General features: G+C 40.5%; 1 protein-coding gene across 1 annotated transcript in view; it reads right to left on the minus strand.

Annotated features, from left to right (window-relative positions):
- Positions 1-18,913, minus strand: part of RGS7 (regulator of G protein signaling 7) — a 233,371-nt gene extending 214,458 nt beyond the window's left edge. Inside the window, exons 1-2 of the mRNA XM_075497396.1 lie at positions 18,828-18,913; positions 17,565-17,676 (exon numbers count right to left, since the gene is read on the minus strand). Coding sequence (XP_075353511.1) covers positions 17,565-17,642 — 78 coding nt within the window. The 5' untranslated portion in view covers positions 17,643-17,676; positions 18,828-18,913. The remainder of the gene's footprint in view (positions 1-17,564; positions 17,677-18,827) is intronic.
- Positions 18,914-20,035: the final 1,122 nt, after the last annotated feature.

A 20,035-nucleotide genomic window follows, 5' to 3' on the forward strand; every position in this document is an offset into this window, starting at 1 on the left:
AAAACCACACACAAAAAAACCCAAACAAACCAAAACCCAAACCACCTTCAGATGAGTTCATAGAATACTAGAATAGTTTAGCTTGGAAGGGACCTTTAAAGATCATCTAACTTACTCTGACCTGTACAATGTTATTCGTATTTGTCAAACTTCAGATAGTCACGGCTATGCAGTCAGAAAAATGTTTTATTATTTTCTACTAACTGTAGTTCAGAATACTCCCTATACATATAGTGCCAAAACATTTTCTAGCAGATTTAAGACTTAACCACTGTATCAGGATCTTGTGCTTTTGAGCTGCTGTTATTTAAATATAAAGTTTTGTATTTTATTCTGCAACTGGGATACTCTTGAATAGTAGATCTCTTTCAAGCAAACACTGGCCTGGGTATTTACAGTCATCAGTCACTTACAGAATTACAGGAATGCTTGTTCCGACAAGTACCTACAGGTAATATTTACAACATTTCAAGGCTTCTGATGACCAAGAATTGAAACGGTGATTGCAAATGGTTATACAGAGTCATATGAGAACAAATATAATTTTGAAACTTAAGAGCCTCCCAAACAGAACAACAGTTAACATCTTTATGGCAACTGCAAATAAGAATAACAACCAGTTCATATATTCGATCCCTCAAATCTGCGTAACAAAAGCCGAAGTTCTTTTGGTAATTTATTTCCCTAAATAAGTTCTTCTCCAGCAAGGTAATTTCACATAATAAAATAATATGATATTGCCAAAGAAAGTTTTTTCATGCTGTTTGTCATGCTCTAGCCTGCACATGGAAATCCATCAATTCATCCACCAGATTAGCGCTTGCAAAAATCATGTCATTTTTTGAGGACATGCACTGATGAAAACCACATTTGAGCATGTATTTCAAAGCAAAATCAAGGACGTACAGCTTAGTTTTCAATCACCCACATACCTCCTCTAAAATAAAAACATAAAAAAAAAAAGATGTACTAAAGCAATAGAAACCATTTCAAAACTTTGTGTAATATTGCAACTCAAAGTACTTCAAAAGTGAAAGAAAATAAACACACTTCCTTTGAGGAAGTATGGTTGAAGTTAGTCATGAAATAGTGTATTAAACATTCTCCTTACCTTTGTATGTATTTAAAAAAGTCTCCTTCCTTTCAAAAAGATTCCAAAAAAGACAAAATTCAGAAACTGCAAATTCCATTTGAGGAACAGTAAACAGAAATAGATCTGGGACATTACCACACCACTTTTAAGTTGTAAGATCCAACAGTACTCTAGAAAAAAATCAATTTGTCAGGCTGTGAGATAAAAAGCATTTTCTTTTGCCTTCTTAGTGAAGCACAGACAATCAAAGACTGTGTTCATCTGGACTACAAAGTGTGGTGAGCACTTCAAGATACGAAAAAATATGGATAGCCAAAACTGAAAAAAAGGCCCTTGTAAATTATTATTAAAATAAGCTGAGAGAGTTTTTCTTGTTTAGAATTTCCTTTTCTAGTGCCTAAAAGTAACAAGCAGAAGTCATTGGTTGCAGTGGTTAAGAAGCTACTTGGTTCCAACAGAGCTTCTATAAATATCACTTGCTGTTGTTAGCTGATTTACTGAGTTGTAGCTTTCACAGCAATATTGCTTGATTAATAGAAAAAATATATAGTTTTGCACTCTCACAATGGAATTGGAATTCTTAGCCTTTTTTAAAAATAGTCAGTGATGACAGACTGCACTTGAAAAGACAAGAAAAGTTATGTGCAAATAAACTGCCTTTCATGGATCTCACAATTCAAGAGCATCAACACTGTCAGCTGAGATGCTTTAATTATTCTGAGCATCAACAACTGTGATTTTCAGGGTCTCTGATTAATACTGTAAATGTCATTAATCCAAAAGGATGTTCAAATTATGTCCAAAATCATTCTGCTTCTGCTTTTTATTAAATAAGGTCTTTCGCCTGCATTCATTTAAGATGATTGCAAAGTTCAAACTGCTGCAAAGTCAGGCACCAGTTATAAGACTTGAGTAGAAGACAGGGGTAATAATCACTTGTTTGCTAAAGGTCATGGTTTTTAATGGGGCCTCTTAGATTACACTCACTAACAGTCTCAGTCTGTACAAGTGACTATTTTTGGATAATAGCCATGGACAGAATTTCTTCTTTAGCAGATCTGACCTGTTATATTTACCTCCGTTTTACTGGTATGTTGTGGTCCACAGATTGCAGGCTATGTAAGATTTCTAAGACAAATCTTGTGGCTCTCTCGTTACTTTAGAAAATGCAAAAATGAGAAGCTTTAAATAAAGTCCTTCATGTCTACAGCCAGACTAATTTGTCTTTTTCTGTGAAAACTGTTATACGGTAATTTTGGTAACATACCAGCAAAATTAACAGCAAGGCATTACCAAAACATTATATCCATATGTATCTGTAGATACCCAGATTTTCTAACGGATCATTGTTTTTGTACAGTGAACAATTCAATGACCCTAATACAAGGGGATGACAAGGATGCGCTAATAAAATATTACTTATGTTAAAGAAGCCTGAAGGCTGTTGAAGAAAGATAGGGGTCTGTAACAGAAGCCCCCAAAAGTTCTAGCAGCAGATGATAGTAGAGGCTTTTGACAGTACTGGCACAGGATGACACCTGGGCTCCAGGGCTAAAAATACAAATCATATATCATAAAATTCCTGGTAAAGGAATGCACCCTTGGGAGCTGGGTAAAACATACCATATATAGTAAAACTCTGATATAAAATGGAACTCGGGGAGCAACGAAGAAAGAGCAAGCAAGACGACTGCGTTAGCAAACACAAAACAATGAATACAAGCAGATCAAGAGCAACAAGGAAGAAATACTCAATATCAACATCATACTCTTTCTGTCAGGATGCAGGTGTAACCCTTCACCATCCTCCTAGAAGATAACTTAGCACCATTGACCCTAGGACCCTAAGAAGCCTGGAAAAGTTGAGCCTAACACCAGAGAAAGAAATAGATACTAAACAGTTTGTGTATATCAGTTTTAACTATTCTAATATTTGGAATTAGCAATAATTGGATAATTAGGGATACAAATGTGAGTGTCTATCTGTGTGGAGTATTCTAACTGGATGAATAGCAACTCTGATTAGATTGCTAATACTTTAATTAGACTAAGAAAAAAAATCTTGGCCCTGCATATAAGGTGCATTTCTTTAGTCCACATAAACTGCATGGGGTGTTTAGTTTGGTTCCTTGCTCAGGGAACTTGGCTAAAAATTCAATGTAATAAAATTATGCTAATAAAAGTTTTTTATTAGGTTTCCATACTGAACTGAAGCAGTGAAAATTGAACTAAAGATGCAAAAATAAATGTATGATGGCTCATAAAAAGTTTTTGTGATTGCAGAAGGAAAAGCTTGGTCAGTCAAATTGTAATTTGTCATATGCCTCTCTTGGACACAGCCAGAAACAGCACAAAACCCAACACAGCATCAGACTGTTAGTTACAGATATCCTCTGTTCTTTTAGTGGCACGAAAACCCCCCATGTTTGGATTCCATAGAATTACATATTATTTCAAACACAGCCTTTATAGGCATTACAGAAGTGAGATTAGGCTGCAGCGGTTAGAAACCACAAAATGCCATTCCATCAATAAAGGTCAGCACTTCCATTACTCTTGCTTGTTTCAGCACATGAGTTTCCCCTAGACAATTTACAGGAAATGGAAGGGAAAATAACCAAATCATTGGAAAAATTGTTACAGATGCCATCTGGTCTTCACAGATGGGCCTGTACTGTAGGTCATGTACATCTCCTTTCCCTCTGTCATCACTCAATGAAGAATTCAAAGCAAGTAAAGAAGTAGAAGCAATTACTCTAGAAAGTATACTATCAGCACACCATGTGGAGATTTAGCCACTGTATCTCCACTTAACGCTCCACTGGGAGTCAGACAAAGTTCTCTAGGCTGATGAAACCTCACTCAAAAGGGATACAAAATCTGTTAGCCAGAAAGTCAAAGGTTAGATCTGTAATGAATCACAGGGGAATTGTGAAAAACAGCTGGAAAAAAGGTGTATCAGAAAAATAAGGCAATATTCGTGTTGTGGTTCAGCCCCAGTCAGCAACTAAGCCCCACACAGCTGCTCACTCACCTTCCCCCCCCGGTGGGATGGGGGAGAGAATCAAAAGAGCAAAAGTAGGAAAACTCGTGGGTTGAGATAAGAACAGTTTAATAATTGAGGGAGGGGGACAGGACAGACACACACAACAAAACAACACATTGTATTGAGAGGGAAAACAACAAGAGAGTGAGAGAGGAACAAAATGTGATGCAACCGCTCACCACCCACCGACCAACACCCAGCCCATCCCCGAGCAGCGATCGCTCCCCCCGGCCAACTCCCCCAGTTTCTATACGGAGCATGATGCCATATGGTATGGAATAGCCCTGTGGCCAGTTTGGATCAACTCTCTTGGCTGTGCCCCCTCCCAGCTTCTTGTGCACCTGGCAGAGCATGGGAAGCTGAAAAGTCCTTGACCAGTGTAAGCACTGCTTAGCAACAACTAAAACATCCCTGTGTTATCAACATTATTCATCCTAAATCCAAAACACAGCACTATAGCAGCTACTAGGAAGAAAATTAACTCTATCCCAGCCGAAACCAGGACAATTCATTATTGCAACACTGCCATCGCTATACCATCACCACTGACCAACAATATAATTAATCTTATCCTCAGTGTCTCTTCATAATCCATCTGAATTATCTCCAAATTACAAATGGGAAACAGACAAATTACTACCATTTTGTCAAATAGGACAGCAGAACTATGATTCATATCCATGTTCCCACTGCCCAATTTTCTAAATGCAATACTTGATTTTAGATACTCTCCTTGCTCTTAAGTAAACCGCATTCTGGTAATATTACAAGAATTCTCCAGCCATGAGGAATTTACAGTTTTTACAGCACTGCACAAATGCAGAGTTTCTGCAGTTCCAATCTTCCTACTCAGAGAAGTGGGGAGGGGTTGTTTACTTTTAAGATAAATGCTCTTTCATGTATTATTTAAAATAATGCCTACCTCTTACTTATCTGCATCCTAAGGACTTAAGCACAGAGTGCCTGTGTGCCTTTCAGCTTGCTTGATATGGAGTGACTTATACAAAACCATTCAGCAGTGCAACCTAGACTTAACCCTCCTTCTCTCACACTCAGAGTCTCCCTCTGCACGATCGCATTCAGTCTTAAAGCGAAGCAATCAGCTGCGATCTGACAGACTAGAAGAGTGATGTAACAGACCACTCATCACAAATCATCCTAGCATTAGCAAAAACTATGGCTACTGTTGCATTTCAGTATAACATGCTATCTGCCACTGCTTTTCCACTGCGTTCTAATGCAGATTATATCCTCAAGACACCACATCCATATCTTCCTTCGGGAAAAAGGTGTTATGCTGGCTAATGACTATTATCTCATTTATTCTTACTTGTCAGAAGTCATTCACTGCATTAATAGTTAATGTTACAATTGATATGTCAATTATGAAAACTTATTTAGCTTGTAGAAGGGCAATTCATTCAAAAGTCATCATTACATTTACTTGCTTTGAAAGGAAAATGGAAAATACAAAAAACCCATAATGTTTCATCTAATTCATTCTACAATATAGCCTACTTCAGTTGAAAAAAGCTGGAATTCACACCTCTAGCACACTACCACCAGGACACCATCGCATAAGAACTTCTGTAGCCAATACAGGATACACCGATACAGGAACCACATGGTACTACTTTTCAAGGAATTAACCTTAATAACCCGAGTGAGAACAGCAGTTACTCTGCACTTAGGGCCACATCAATAAAGTAAAATTTCACCTCTACTTCTACAGTATACACAGGAAAGAGCTTAGCTTTAAAAAAAAAAAAAAAAAAAAAAAAGAGGGACATTTTCCCCCTCAACTGCATCTACGACATGCTTCAAATGTTCAAGAAAGTACCCGTCCCAAGGATAGCTAACAATGCAATAACACAGCACACTGAACGTTTCTAGTAACACTCTGAAGTCTAACTGGCTAATACATAAGCATGTAAGTAGTCCGTCTTGTAAGTACTATTCAAGATAGCTTGCAAAAAGAATAGGACAAAAATATTTAAATGTAACCAACAATATGGCTAAAACTTAAATTGATGCTAATATATTCATGTCAACTGTGGACTACTCAGCTGAAATCCATTTACCATGTCTGTATGGATTATATGAAAAGGTCAAAAAGGTGGGATAAGGGAGAAAAGTGAGAACATACAGAAACATATTTCCTCTTGCTAAGCCTGTCAAGATAACAAAGAACAAAAACAGTGACATTTGGACCAAATCACGTGAACGACTGTAAATTTGTAGCAAGCTTCACTTCCATTTTGGTGATCCTCAAATACTGTTCTGAAGGTGATGTAAAGACCATTCCATGCATTGAGGGGAAAAAAGGGAAATTACCGAGTCTCAGCCTGTTCTGACTAGTCTCCCCAAATCACTTGGCCACCTCTTGTTTTATACTTAGATTGTAAATTTCATGCACAAAAATTATATTTTCAATTTGCCAACAGAACACTAAGCCCGGCAGCCTCCTTTGCGTAACACGAGTGCAGGCAACAAACAGCAGCACTTAGGCTGGCTGATGAGCACGTGATGACGGTAGAGACTTCCCACCCTGGAAGCTGCAGAACGAGCATCAATGAATTAAACCCACCATCAACAGACTCGATCAACAGTTTGACCAGGACACCCACATCAACACCTAGCATGGAGGACACTGTTGATGAGACCAGCCTTCCTGCCTTCCCCAAGAGACTCCCCCCGGCAGCCCTGCGGATGTTTGCTCGCTACCCAGGGGGAAGAGCACCACCTAGTGAACTCCGGCACCGTGTCCACAAGCACCTGCACGGGCCCGGCGGGCTCCTTCAGCCCCGCTTACCTTGCCATATTCGCCAGGCAGAGCAATTGGTGGTACGGCTCGCATGAAGACAAATATATTGCAAGTGACAGAATGATGTGACGCTAAATATTTTTCTTTCGGTGCCTCACACGCAGCGTTTTGTCCTTGAACCTACTCCACGTGATTTAATACTGCTGAGAGTGACCAAGAGTAAGCCCCATAAAATGATCTACTTAAAGAAATGATTTCACAGGACAAAAAGGGTAGAATTCCTGTTGGAAGGGGACACAAGAAGTATCGTTCTTCAATACATTTAAAGAAAAAAAAAAAAAAAAGGCAAGTCAAAGTCCTGTGCTAACACCCTTCCAGAGAACATAAACTGACATCTCAGCATCTGTGTTTGTCTTCATTTAGATAACAGACATCAGCGAGTTGGAAGGAAAGGTAGAACCTTCAGAAGCAATCCACGGTTACACATTTATACCTGTACTACATGTCTTATTTTCTGTAGTTTAAAGTGAGAGCTCCTGAACGTTGAAATATGGAACTAGAAAGGATTGTCAAGTCCAGTGTCATGGAATCAGAGGTAGCCCTCCATTTCTAAACAGAAAAAAGGCTATGGCCTGCCTGACCAACTACGTACCAAAGTTTCTGCTTAAAGGTTAATGGCATGACAGCTACAGATGCGTCAACACAAATACAAACACAACTATATAAATAGAACACATCCACACACTTTTCTTCTGAATGTACCTCAAAACGAGATCCAAACACTACCTCAATATACTGAACACACTGTCCTGTTCTTAAACAGCTGAACATGAACTTCAACATCCAAAAGTAATGCTATAGAAGTGGAGTTGATGGCAAAGAGAAGGCCAAATCAGAACTACTTTTTCCCCACTATAAATGAACCAAAGTGCTTCAGGTCACAACTGTCTGTAGAACAGAACAGTTGCTTAAACTTTGAAAAGATTTTCCTGTAGCAGAGATACTATTCTCGTACTACGGGTTTTTAAGAAATGAGCACAGATAAAGCACTGTATCATTTATCCCTGTTTTAAACAAGCCAAAGGTATTTCTCCTCTCTCTTGGAAACCGAACCAATGCATTAACTTTACTGGGCATTAGTATGGCTCTTCTACTCTGATGGGCAGTGGTGTTCCCTCCAGACCACAGGAGCCAGAATCTAAATATTTCATTCAGGTAGTGTGATGATTCCACAGAGTAATAGACATGATTTACGAAAAGGTACTAAAAACCTTTAGCTCCCAGTGACTTGAATGAGATTTGTTGTTGCTTAGTAACTCTTAAAAAAGCAGAGACATTTGAAAGCTAGTAATACTGTGAGCAGCTGGGTAGAACTCTTGTTGTTTATAGTATTCTAATTGTCTAAAACTGCATTCCTATGACCATAGTACTTTACCATCTAATGTAGTACTTTGATAAATTTAAGGTCCTCTGTACAAAGTAAACAGTTGATCTTCACAGATTTTCACTAAGATGAGTTTAATTATACTGCAGACCACCTATTTTACAGGTGACACAGCTAAAACAAACTACTCAAGCCATACAGAAATCTTAGTATAGTCCTGTATGATAGCATTATTCATACACTAAGTTTTCCATTTGCTACTAAGAAGCAATCCTGTTTTACAATTCTGAACTTATTCTTCAGATCACACTTACATGCCTGCAGCACTATACGTGCCAATATCAGGCATTTTGTGGTACAGCCACGAAATGTTCTGTATTTTCTCCTCCATACAGACAAAATCGTACAACATAAAGAGAATTCTTATTGTAAAATACCTGCCTCAAGTTTGTGTAATTTTGAGGGTTTATTATTAAGCTTTGTCATTCTTCTTGTTGATATTGATTCTGTATCAAATGCAATTGTATGGCTCCTGCTGATATCAAGAGATGCCGTGAATCTACATCTGAGGGCAAAATCTAGCTCACCAGTGGTTAATACCTCTTACAGTCTGTAGTTCAGAGAAGTGTAGGTGTTAAGAAGCACTAATATGTCTTTCTTTCCAAAGGCATTCAATAAACTGCTTATTCATCCTGATACAAAAGTAGATCAGAAAAACTGTGGTTTTCCACCAGAATTTAGGGTGCTTTTAAATAACAGCTATTTGAAATACTTTAGTGCAATTCATTTTTACAGTGTGGAAGACGAAGTACAACAGTGTTACATCATATACATGAGATATTGTCAAAACCTATTATATATTTAAATGCCCTCTAATACAACCTTTGGTTCATGATTATTCAATTATGATCAATTATGAATCAATAATCAGATCACAATAAAAGTGGGCCTGGCTGGCATAATATTCCTTCCAAAATATTACATCCATGGCAGATGTATGTATACTTTCTTTTTTTACTGTGGATTGCTATGTAATCAACAACGAAGAAAGGTCACAAAAGCATAACGGCCACAGAAGCGACATGCCAGTAAGAGTCCTGACCCCACAGACTCTGTCACGAAAGCAGACCCACCCCACTGCCACTGCTTGTCCCACGGCAGCAGGACTCTGCACTGCTGAGAGGATACTTATAACTGCCACTCCATTTGTTAGGTTAGACTACTGAAATACAACAAGTGCGTGTACATACATGTACATTCACATTATACAACCATCTACGTCATTAAGAATAACTGGAACAGAAAGAAAAAACAAATCCTTTGGTGTTATAAGGAGCAATCTTCACTTTCAGCTAGATAACCCTTGCACATCTGAACCGCATTGTGAAGAGATCTGCTGTGTTTGCTAGCTCTTCCGGTGTGGCACAATCCCTCCTCCCTAGAACTTCACACTATGCGAGTCAAACAGGATTCAGCACGGGTCAAAGGAAGAAGAAAGCAAACACACAGCTCCAGCAGAAGTAATGCAGAAGAGTTAATACAGTTTCAAAATTCGTATTTTACCCAGTTTCAGTAGAAATGGTACAAGAATGCCAGGAGAACGATGATTTCACTGTGATGGATAAATTTCTATCTGGATGGTCCTTGGGGACTATTTGGCTCTTGCTTAAGGTTTTTCAGAAGTAAACCAGCACACCTTCGATATGAATACAACACAATAAATTCTTAGAGACTTCCCCAAAAGGATTTCTCATTTGAATGACACTGTGGATCTAATACACTTCAAATTTCATTTAATGGCTATCAAAGATGTCCTCAATTGAGTAGAAATAGCACAATTATAAAAATCTTGAAAAACAGGCATCTTCATTGGAAAAATATGGATAAAATATACATTATGGTGTTATCTCTCCAGTTCCTATTCATCAGCAATAGACTTTTAGCCAGAAGTATATTTGAAGGAACAGCAGGTAACAACAGTAAGAAAAAGCAAGAGTGATGTCTCTGGCTTTTGATGCCCTGATCACCTTCACAGACAAAGCACCTTCTCTGAAACTCAGCCCATAAAGCTGTCTTCTCGGAGATACACAGAGCCTTACAAACAAACTGGGAGAGATCCATAGCAGCATCTGACAAAGGAAGCTTTCAAACATAGATATACACACACACAAGCACAAAACAGGCCCCAAATTTTAGGAGGCTAAATAGTCCAGATGCCAAGCTCCCACCCCTGTTAGTTAAGAAGTCTGTATGTTATCTAGTAAAAGCTTCACTGACAGTTACAATGGCTTTATGAGATGCTCCTATACCTGTTCCTACAGCTCCATTTCTTGGCCAGCCTGCTCTCCTGCGCTAACTCCAGGCAGTTCTCACCCTCCAGATGAAGTTACAGTTCCCAATTCTGCTTCTCGGACAGTTCAGCTCCAAGGACTAACATCCCCTGTGGCTTCCCAGCCAACCTCATTCCCACTATATCTATTCCAGTTACTCTTATAACCAACACGTACTTTAATAACTAGCTCAACCTTTTCATCTCCAACTTTTTTTTAGAGCTGCTGGCAATCAAGAACAAAAAAATCAAAATTCTTGGCCGATCCCTTCGCCATGAAAAATTGTACATGTACTTTTTCTTCACTGCACTATCATCTCAAAGTTTCATTTGAAGATGTTTTTCTAAAGTGGTCAATCTCCTCCCCCTACTAATCCCACCCTCAAAGTTTTCTTCCCTTATTCATTTTTGTAAGGTTCATATTAGCACTATTAAAATCCAGACTTTTTTTGCCTTGATCAAAGTCGACAAAAGGCATCCTACATTCCCAACTTCTTCCCCCTACTACTGCAATCTATTTCCATTTAAAAAAAAAAGAATAATGGAAGCCATTCCAGGTAGTATTTTGCAAGCTCAGCCTTAATGGTCCCCCTCTTCTGTAGAAAATAGTTTGCTCGATTTTACCAAAAAAAGGATTTTTAGCTTTTCCACTGCTCTGATATGTCACTGTCATGCCTCAGTTTACCCATCTGTAACACAGAGAATAATTATATGCATCTCTCTTGTACAAGCTTTATTTTTTTAGAGCTATAATTGAAAACCAGCTATTGTTCACACTCTATTATTATATATCTGCAGTCTTTACCTTTCCCCAACACTTTGTCTGAAAAGTTTTATAGCATGTAAAAAATAATTAGACATATTCTGCTGGTGACTTTATTCTGTTCTTTCTAGGCTTGACCTGGGACTTAGATTTGTAAATGGACTTCATAAGCCAAATTTCTTCTCTTTTAGCAGCTTTTACAGACTGATTTGAGGAAGCTGGTGTAGTGCTTCCTATACTAAAAATTACAACTATGCTTCAATTGGTTTGTGATTCCTGAATTGGGAAAATAGCCACATTTTAACAAGTTGTATTTACACGCAAGTATTTTAATGTGGCCTCATTATAGTTCATATCAGCTTTGGTGGGAATCTGTCAAATGTTACCGTATGATAGAGGTTGCTATAAAAATTCCTGCAGTCCACAAAGAGCGTTATAAGTCTGAAGTAAAAGAAAACAGAACTCCAAACTCCAAAACAAACAATTTCTCACTCCGTATTGCACGTCACTATCAATAGCATCATTGTTTCCATAGCTACAAACGTAGCCTGCTTCAAAGGAAAAGAAGCAGAGAAACTGAAAATGACAATGCACAATCAAAACAGGCACATACAGTTTTCAGACAGCACATGTGGGATGGAGAAAGGAAGTAACATGGTGGCACAGAATTCAGTGGGGTTTTCGCATTTGACAGTAATGCCAGCGATCCGAGCACATCAAGCGCAGAACAGTAAGCAGCAGTAAACCTCTCGCTGCAATACCACTTGATACGCTTCTACGCCTAGTGGAAGGAAGAGAACAGAAAGGATGGGAAACACCCGCAGGAATCACCAAAGCAAATACACAGGGCAGGCGCCCCTCTCACTGACCTAGCCACCTGCAGACCGAGGTAGGCATATCAGGTTCCCTTGGCATTTTCAGTGGTTCTGTGTAGTTGTGAGGACAATCAAATCCTTTCTACTGCTCCTATCACAAGTGATACCAAAACATACATGCTACACCTAGTACTAACAATAACCATTCCAGGAGAGGATACAGCATCAAAGTGAATCACTGCACAGGGGGTAGATACAAAACATGAGGGTGAGAGCGTACAGGGAAACATGAGGTCTCACCACGTGAAAGGCACTCCACAGCATCTAGCAACTATTCTGTCCTTCAGTATTAAGTTTCTGCCCTGTAAATATTACCTATGTAATAGCTTACTTCACTATCAGCTAACTACTCCGGAACTATGACAACATCCTCATAACATTCACACTGGATAGGGAGGTAAATTCTGTTCTTCCTACAGCTGGAACTCCTGAGGTCCACAAATGTAGACCTTTCTCTGTCAATTCTATAATGATGAGTGTTGGAATAAAACCAAGACCAGGATCCAAGACTTGCAACATTACCACTCTTCTGTGTTCTCGGAAGAAGAAACAACCGAATGTAAAGGTATACTGTAATTTAATTAAAAAACAAAAACCCACTTATCTCTAGTACCTTAGAGTACCCTGGCATTTGCAATGTAGTACCAAACTCAGTAGTTTACACTGGGAGCAAGATGCCTCCATAGGTTGCAATGGCATATTCAGAAATGCATAGTATCAGACTAATTCTTCCCTTACCTAAAGGAGTGACAGCACTTAGAAAAATCTCACCTACCATGTCCTTCCTCAGTCTCACAGGCTCTAAGGAATACAGTTATTTGTGATATCATTTTCTTCCAACAATCTTTTTTAAGGGAGCAGTTGATAAAAGCCACATGAGAACACAGTATTATCTGCACACTACCCTGGAAGTCACCTCTGGTACAAGCAGAGGAGAGGAGAATGGTTATTAGAAGGTGGTGCTCGCTATTGCCTCCAATGTTGTCACTGTATGGCTATTGCTCCTTTACAACAACATTTGCTAAGTATCACACTTTGGAGGCATAGTTTCTATGAAGAATATCAGATCACAGTAAACTAAGAAGTAGCTTGAGATTACAAATTCCGCCCTTGCTATACATGAGTACTGGCATACATGACCTTCAACAATTGTCACAAGAACAGAACAAACACCTTATTATCTTCATTACAGCATTGAAAGCCCCAACTGTTAGTAATTCTAATCAACTTTGGCAAAAGCTATTTTCACACTCGGGGCAGTGAGGAAGGTAGAGAATCAAAGTCTCAGTCACAAGAATAATATTATTCAGACAAGGCTAATCTTATTGCTACAAAATAAAGCTATCATGTCTCAAATGAAGCTAGTTCAGACAGCAATACAATAACCATTAAACTTACAAATTAGAACTCCTAATCCTTGCACATGTTCGACTAAAAAAGTAAGAAAAGTACAGACCAGAAAGATAAACAAAGGTTTAGCAGGACCAGCAGTAGGTCTAAAATGGAAGTTCCTCAAACACAGCTCTTATTCTTTTAATTATTTGTGCCATGCATGAGATTAAAAAACCAAAAAGGCAGATCAGGCTCTGAAACTTAGAAAAGCTGCACAATATGGGCCTTATATTACATCTCAAGTTTCTTCTTTAAGAAATAGCTTGCAGCAGTAAGTTATAGTTGCTGAAATCCGAGATTTCTGTATGAACAACTTGTGATATTAAAATACTACGGATTCTAGTGTCTTATCTCTTTTAATTGCTGACTGGAATGGACTCTGTTGGAGAGGAAGTAAAAGCAGGGGTTTTACATTTTTCATGTTTGCCTCAGGCTACTAGCAGAAAAATTCAGGACTTTTTCTAAGGTATGTCAGTACCAACGATGTGTCACATGTCATTACTTTATAATTAGGCTGATAGCCAAAAAGAATAATGCAGCTGACATGCTATTAAAATAAAAACTATTCCCCAAGGCATAAAAACACTGACACAAGCATCTTAAAAGGCAGTGTAAAAATGATATAAGGAACTATTTATCTGTGCTGCTGTCTTTTCCATCACAGATTCAAATAAGTAATTCTAAGTTGTGTATGCACTGAATATTTAATTATCCTATGCTGATTTTAAAAAAAAAAAATTCATATCCGAAAGCAAAATGCAGTGAAACCCGTCTTTGTCTATGAATACAAGCTACTATGAGAATAACAGGCTATCTACACTCCATATTACTCTAGATTACAATTTGATAATCCATCTTTCTTCAACCTTTCAAATAAGTAACTAATCATGAACGAAATATATGTTAAAAAACTAGAACAGCAGCCTTTTTTGTCAAGAGTTTGCAATTTAAAGTGCAATACTGATTCTATAACAATTCAAGCCTTAAATACTGGATTTGTAAACACCAGAACTTCATTTTGTATAGAATTTTCTATAAAATGCTCCTGACAGAATCAGGATTCAGGAAACCCAGGGCTGCAACTCCATGTAGTTTAGAACATACTTAGTTCAGATTGTGTCTGAAAGTTAGACAGACTAGCAGAATTACCAGATTACAAAATTGTGGTTTATAGCCAAAGTAATGGTCTTCACTCAGCATGGCCAAATTTTAGTTCTTCGTTAACACAAGTAGTAAGAGATGCCCCATCTACTCCTTGTAGGTATACATATCACAAAATATGTGCTATTCCACGTCTTGATGTTGTATAAACTACTGGAAGAAAGCATTGCCGCAGTTGTGGACTTCAGCAACATTATTCAAAATATAAGACTTCAAATTCAGTTTCCTTCTGAAGCCAGCCAATAGCACATTTACATTTTTTTTCTAGCAACTATTAATACTTTTCCAGTTGGCCAAAAAAAAAAAAAAAAGTCCTTCATGAAGCTGGCAGATCTAGTTCTTTGTTCACTCTGCAGAATACTTTCATTTCCAACACAATGACAGACAGAGAAGTATTGTGTTTTCAAATGTATTACAAGGAATCCTGTGATTTAGTTGTTGCTATTAAAGAATTATACTCAGAGATTATATATTCTGAAGTGAAATTATTTCCACCTAACTGTCCTCCTCTCACTATCCTGTCTGTTCTAGACACAGAATTTATAACACATTTGATGACAGCTATATCATACTGCAGAAAAAGGAAGGTGACTTTTTTAAAAGTTATCTATTATTTTGTTGCCTGTTCCTTGAATACTGCCAAAGGAAAAACTACTTAGTTTTCTCTCTGTACTCTAACACCAGTGTACACAATCTTAAATGATCTTTTGATTCACCATGCCTCAAAAATAAGTTGACATGTACAAAAATAAATACGGCAGGTAATGCTGTAGAAGGTCAGCGCTCTTCGGAAGTTTAACGCTCAGTGCACCACTTGCACTTCAGCGACAACAAGGGAAGGACCACTGCTACGCTGGAAGAGACAAACTGATATCATCCCTTTACCGCCGATTTACAGACAACTGAAAAGGTGTTTGATGCTTTGATTTGCTGAGCATACACCTGAGGTTGTGTGTCCTATCCCCGCTCCCCATTTTCAAATTTCCCCTGTATCACCAGGATTCTCGTCACTTGCTTTGGCAGTTCCATTTCAATCTGGAGGCTGCTCAGGGGCAATGTTAAAATTTTGGCATGAAGTCACACTAAATATAATGGAACACAAGCTTGACCAGTTCCTCAGACAAAGTCACCACGGGAGAAAAGAAACAGTTTCTCTGTGTTCCCCCTCCGTGTACTAAATAAGCTGAGAAACAACTTCTTTCTCAGCGTGGAAGTACATGACATACGTGGAAAGATTCTGTTTAGACAGATCAAAAACCTATGAAGAACAATATAAGCTTTGGTATATTGCTCTTAATATATGCAGCATATTTTCACATATAAATTCATGCATACAATTGCATTTTGAAACACACTTGTGGTGTTAATGGCAAGGTAACCCCATATTTTTCTAGATGTGCATCTTACATAGATGGATAACTAAGGGAAGTTCATAAATTCATTCACTTATGTAAAAAGAGCCTAATTTTTCAAAATAGCAAATATGACCAACTAACTGAAATCAGCAACATATTTGAAAATAGAAAGAGATAAAAGCATGCATCAGACTTCAACTTGAGACTATTTTTTAATTTCTGGGAAAAGAACGCTTACCACAGTTACTGATGATACCTCAATTCACCTCAAGGACTAAACTGAGTGTGTATCAGATGCTTTCTATTACAGTTAAGTTACAAAAAGAAAAGTCAATGCCTCTAACAAAGTAAAAATATTGATTTTTTCCACCTGATAAAAACAACCACAAACAAGTTAGAAAACACTGTGTTCTAGGAATAAACAAGTAGTTGCATAATTATGTATTTCAGTTTGTGACAGCAAAGTTATTTTTCTCCATTATTATTAGAATTTATTTTGTTACTCTTTTTTGATAAATACGATTAAAGCTTCATAAAAAAAATAAATGTATAAATGCATCTCAAAATCCCCAAACATTTACTGTCACTTAAATGAAAGCACAGTGGCTAAATAAGCCCCACTACTGGAGTTCAATGTCGGGAAATTTGTGTATTGATGCTATTAGAATAACTACATTAGAAATCCTTCCCAGAGAGAATCCCTGGAGTGTATGTGTTTGGGGTTTTTCTAAGTTGTGGCGACTGCAAATAAGTAACATCTTTAATCAGTTTTTCCCCCTCATATGAAATAAGTTAATGGTTCTGACTTCCCTGCACTCTGAAAATCTTTGCCCAGAGACAGAAATACAAAACATTGTATTATACAGTTCATATCTAGCTTTAAAATATATGAATTAATTTTACAAGTAGATTTTACAAGTGAACACTTGAACTCAAAACATATTCCAGTCTCTGCACATCACCACCATCACAAATATCATATGCATGAATGCAGAAAGTAAATGAAATACATCAAGCATTTCAAACTGAAAACCAATTGTTTCTGAACGTGATGCAAAGTTGACACGTGTGCGTGTTTTACCATTTAGAACACCAGATCCAGTCATTTCTCAAAACAGGAGTCACCAGTAGTACCTGGGATAGAGATCTACTTTGCACACGCCATTTAAACTGCGTTAGGCAGCACAAATGTCAACAGACACAACACATTCCAAATTAGTGGCAGGTGATCATGTTCTGAAAGCAGACTGCTCCATTCAACGCAAAGCACAGCAGCAGCACCTACTCATGAAATTGGAGAGAAACAGCAAAAATAATGGCCTCACTTGCTAGGCAAAAGAGTCCAGGACTTCACCATTTCCCGAAGTCCCTTCCTCAGCTTTTGGAAAACACAAAGGCTTACCTTTCTGTACACCAGCATGTTTGGGGATTCATCAGCCACCCCGTTGCTGCTTTGCCCATAATTATTTCCTTGTGCCATGTCCCACAAATTTGATCCGCTTTTGAACGTTGCACTGTAAAAGGTAAAAATGGTTTCAGTGAGACATGGCCTCAGGTCTCCTTCCTTCCCTGATGATTAATGGCCCTGACTTTCTACCAGCACGTTATCAGAATCAGTGTGTGCTCTTACTCCAACAGATATTTACATTGGAGCAAAGCTGCTAATTCACCATTTACTGTCATTACTCTCTTTCGCCTGTAAATAATGAATGTAATATGTTAATCTAATTTAAACGTTAATGAATTGTCACTCCAAATAGCTCCCTGACATACCACTAACCACCATATCATGCAGACGCCTCCTCACAAAGCGGTCCTTCCTCCCCTGCACAGGCTTCACCAAGGGATACTCCGCGCTGTGTCTGGAGACCACAGTTTTGGGAGGGCTGACTCGGCCCGCGACTGCGTGTTCAGCAGTGCCCTCTCCTCACGGCTCGGGCCACAGCAACTTTCACAGCCCCCAAACGCACAAAAAGCAAAGCAGACGCCTTAAACTTGTCTCTAATTCCCCAGCCCCTGCGTGCCCTTACACAGGTGCCGGGGGAGGGAAGCAGGTGACGGGGGGGAAGGAAGAGCCAAGCCACAAAACCTTTCCGGCTGCTTTCACCTACTTTCATCGTACTTCACTGCAAAACACCGGCTCCGCCGCCAGCCCCGTCTCCTCCCCGCCCTCCCCCCGGTCACACGGGAGCTGCACTAAGCAAGAGCTCAGATCATGCCGTAGCTCCGGCTTTGCACGCAGGTGTAAGAATGTGCTCCATCTACAGACCGCACCGGCGGTTGCGGGGAGCCCGGAGGGCTGAGCTCCACTCCGAACACTCGCCTCCGGAGCCCTCACCTGCCCCCCAGACCTCTCGCGTGCGGGCTGCACTGCACCTCGCCCACAGCGGCGGCTCCCCCTGCCCTGCCCTGCCCTGCCCTGCCCCCGCACTGCCCGGCCCTGGGTGCGCGCCTCTGGCGGCAAATGGCCGGGGGAACCGGCTCGCCCGGCGGGGAGCCCGGGGCGGCGCGGAGCCCGGCGCGGCGCCCGCCGTTTCAGCACCGCGGACAGCGGCAGCGGCGCCCGGGCGGCTGACGGCGGCGCCCCGGCCTCCCCCCAGGCGGCACGCGGCGGGGGCGCGGAGCAGCGCGGAGCGGAGCGCGGCTCCCCGCCCGGCTCGTTTACCTCCTGGGCCAAGGTCACTGCGCGGTGGCCGCGGCTCCTCGCCTCCTCCTGCTGCTCCTGGCGCGCCCCGCGCGGTCGGTGTCAGCCGGCAGCGGGCGGAGGGACGCGGCGATCGCTCATCACACACACACACACACACACTGCGGGCGGAGGCGCTGCTGCCGGTGCCGCCGCCGCCGCCGAGGCTGCGGCTCTCCCCCGCTCTGCCGGAGCGGCGGCAGCTCAGCTCCCTCCCCGCAATGGAGCGGCCGTCACGTGGGGGACGGGCACGTCAAAGGTGCTGCTGCTGCCGCCGCTGCCGCTGTTGCTGTTGCTGCCGCTCCGCCGCACAGCAGCCCTCCTCCTCCTCCTCCTCCTCCTCCTCCCTTCTCCTGCTCTGCTCGGCGCTCTCGGCTCGCTCACCGAAAACAGCGGCCAAGAAACTGCAGCTGCCAGCAGATCTGGCAGCAGCCCCTGTAAATGAGATTAGGCAGCACTGGAGGGCTGGGCAGGAAGAGAATGTGGGCTAATGGGATAGCGAAGGAAGGGGGGGAGTCGGTGGTGAAAGACACTGGTGGGGAAAGTGTGTCACCTTCTTCTTACTCCTCTACCGACAGCAACAGGGAATCTGCCTCTTCCTCTGCCTTATGCTGGACACTTCATGTAGTTTTTCCAGTGAGAACTAGGGAGAGCTTGTGCCAGTTGGCACTGCAGACCTCTCTGAGCAGCGGAACGGAGAGAGCAGAGAGCGCATCTGTTCCAGCCGGACAGGAAGGAGCCCTGAGGACACCTCAGGACACCCTCAGGGCTGTTCTGCTATGTCCCAGGCATCTGCCTAATTTGTGAAGGCCTAGCATTGGCCATGATAAAAGAAAAAGGTCAGGTCTGTAAGTCTTACTTCCTCATCACATATGGACAAGAACGCTTTGATTTTCCAAAAGGGCTGAAATGCCCAGAACTCAACATCAACACAAGAACACAAGATACTTAAGTGGTTAAGCTTTGGGATATTCCCATTTGAAAGTGTCTCTTCTGGAAACAGTAACTCTTACTACAAGAATGATCTTGCAACAGAAGTCATCATCTACTATGCACTGCACCTTGTGAAGTGTGCACTGGTAAATCACACAAATCAAGCACAGAGGTTTCCATACATACTGTGGTCACCTCCACTTTTACTTTTTCTACCTTTCTCACATCTCAAAGAGACTCAGATCAACACTATCCTG

The sequence above is a fragment of the Mycteria americana genome, chromosome 3 (genome assembly GCF_035582795.1).
Source record: "Mycteria americana isolate JAX WOST 10 ecotype Jacksonville Zoo and Gardens chromosome 3, USCA_MyAme_1.0, whole genome shotgun sequence".
NCBI lineage: Eukaryota > Metazoa > Chordata > Aves > Ciconiiformes > Ciconiidae > Mycteria > Mycteria americana.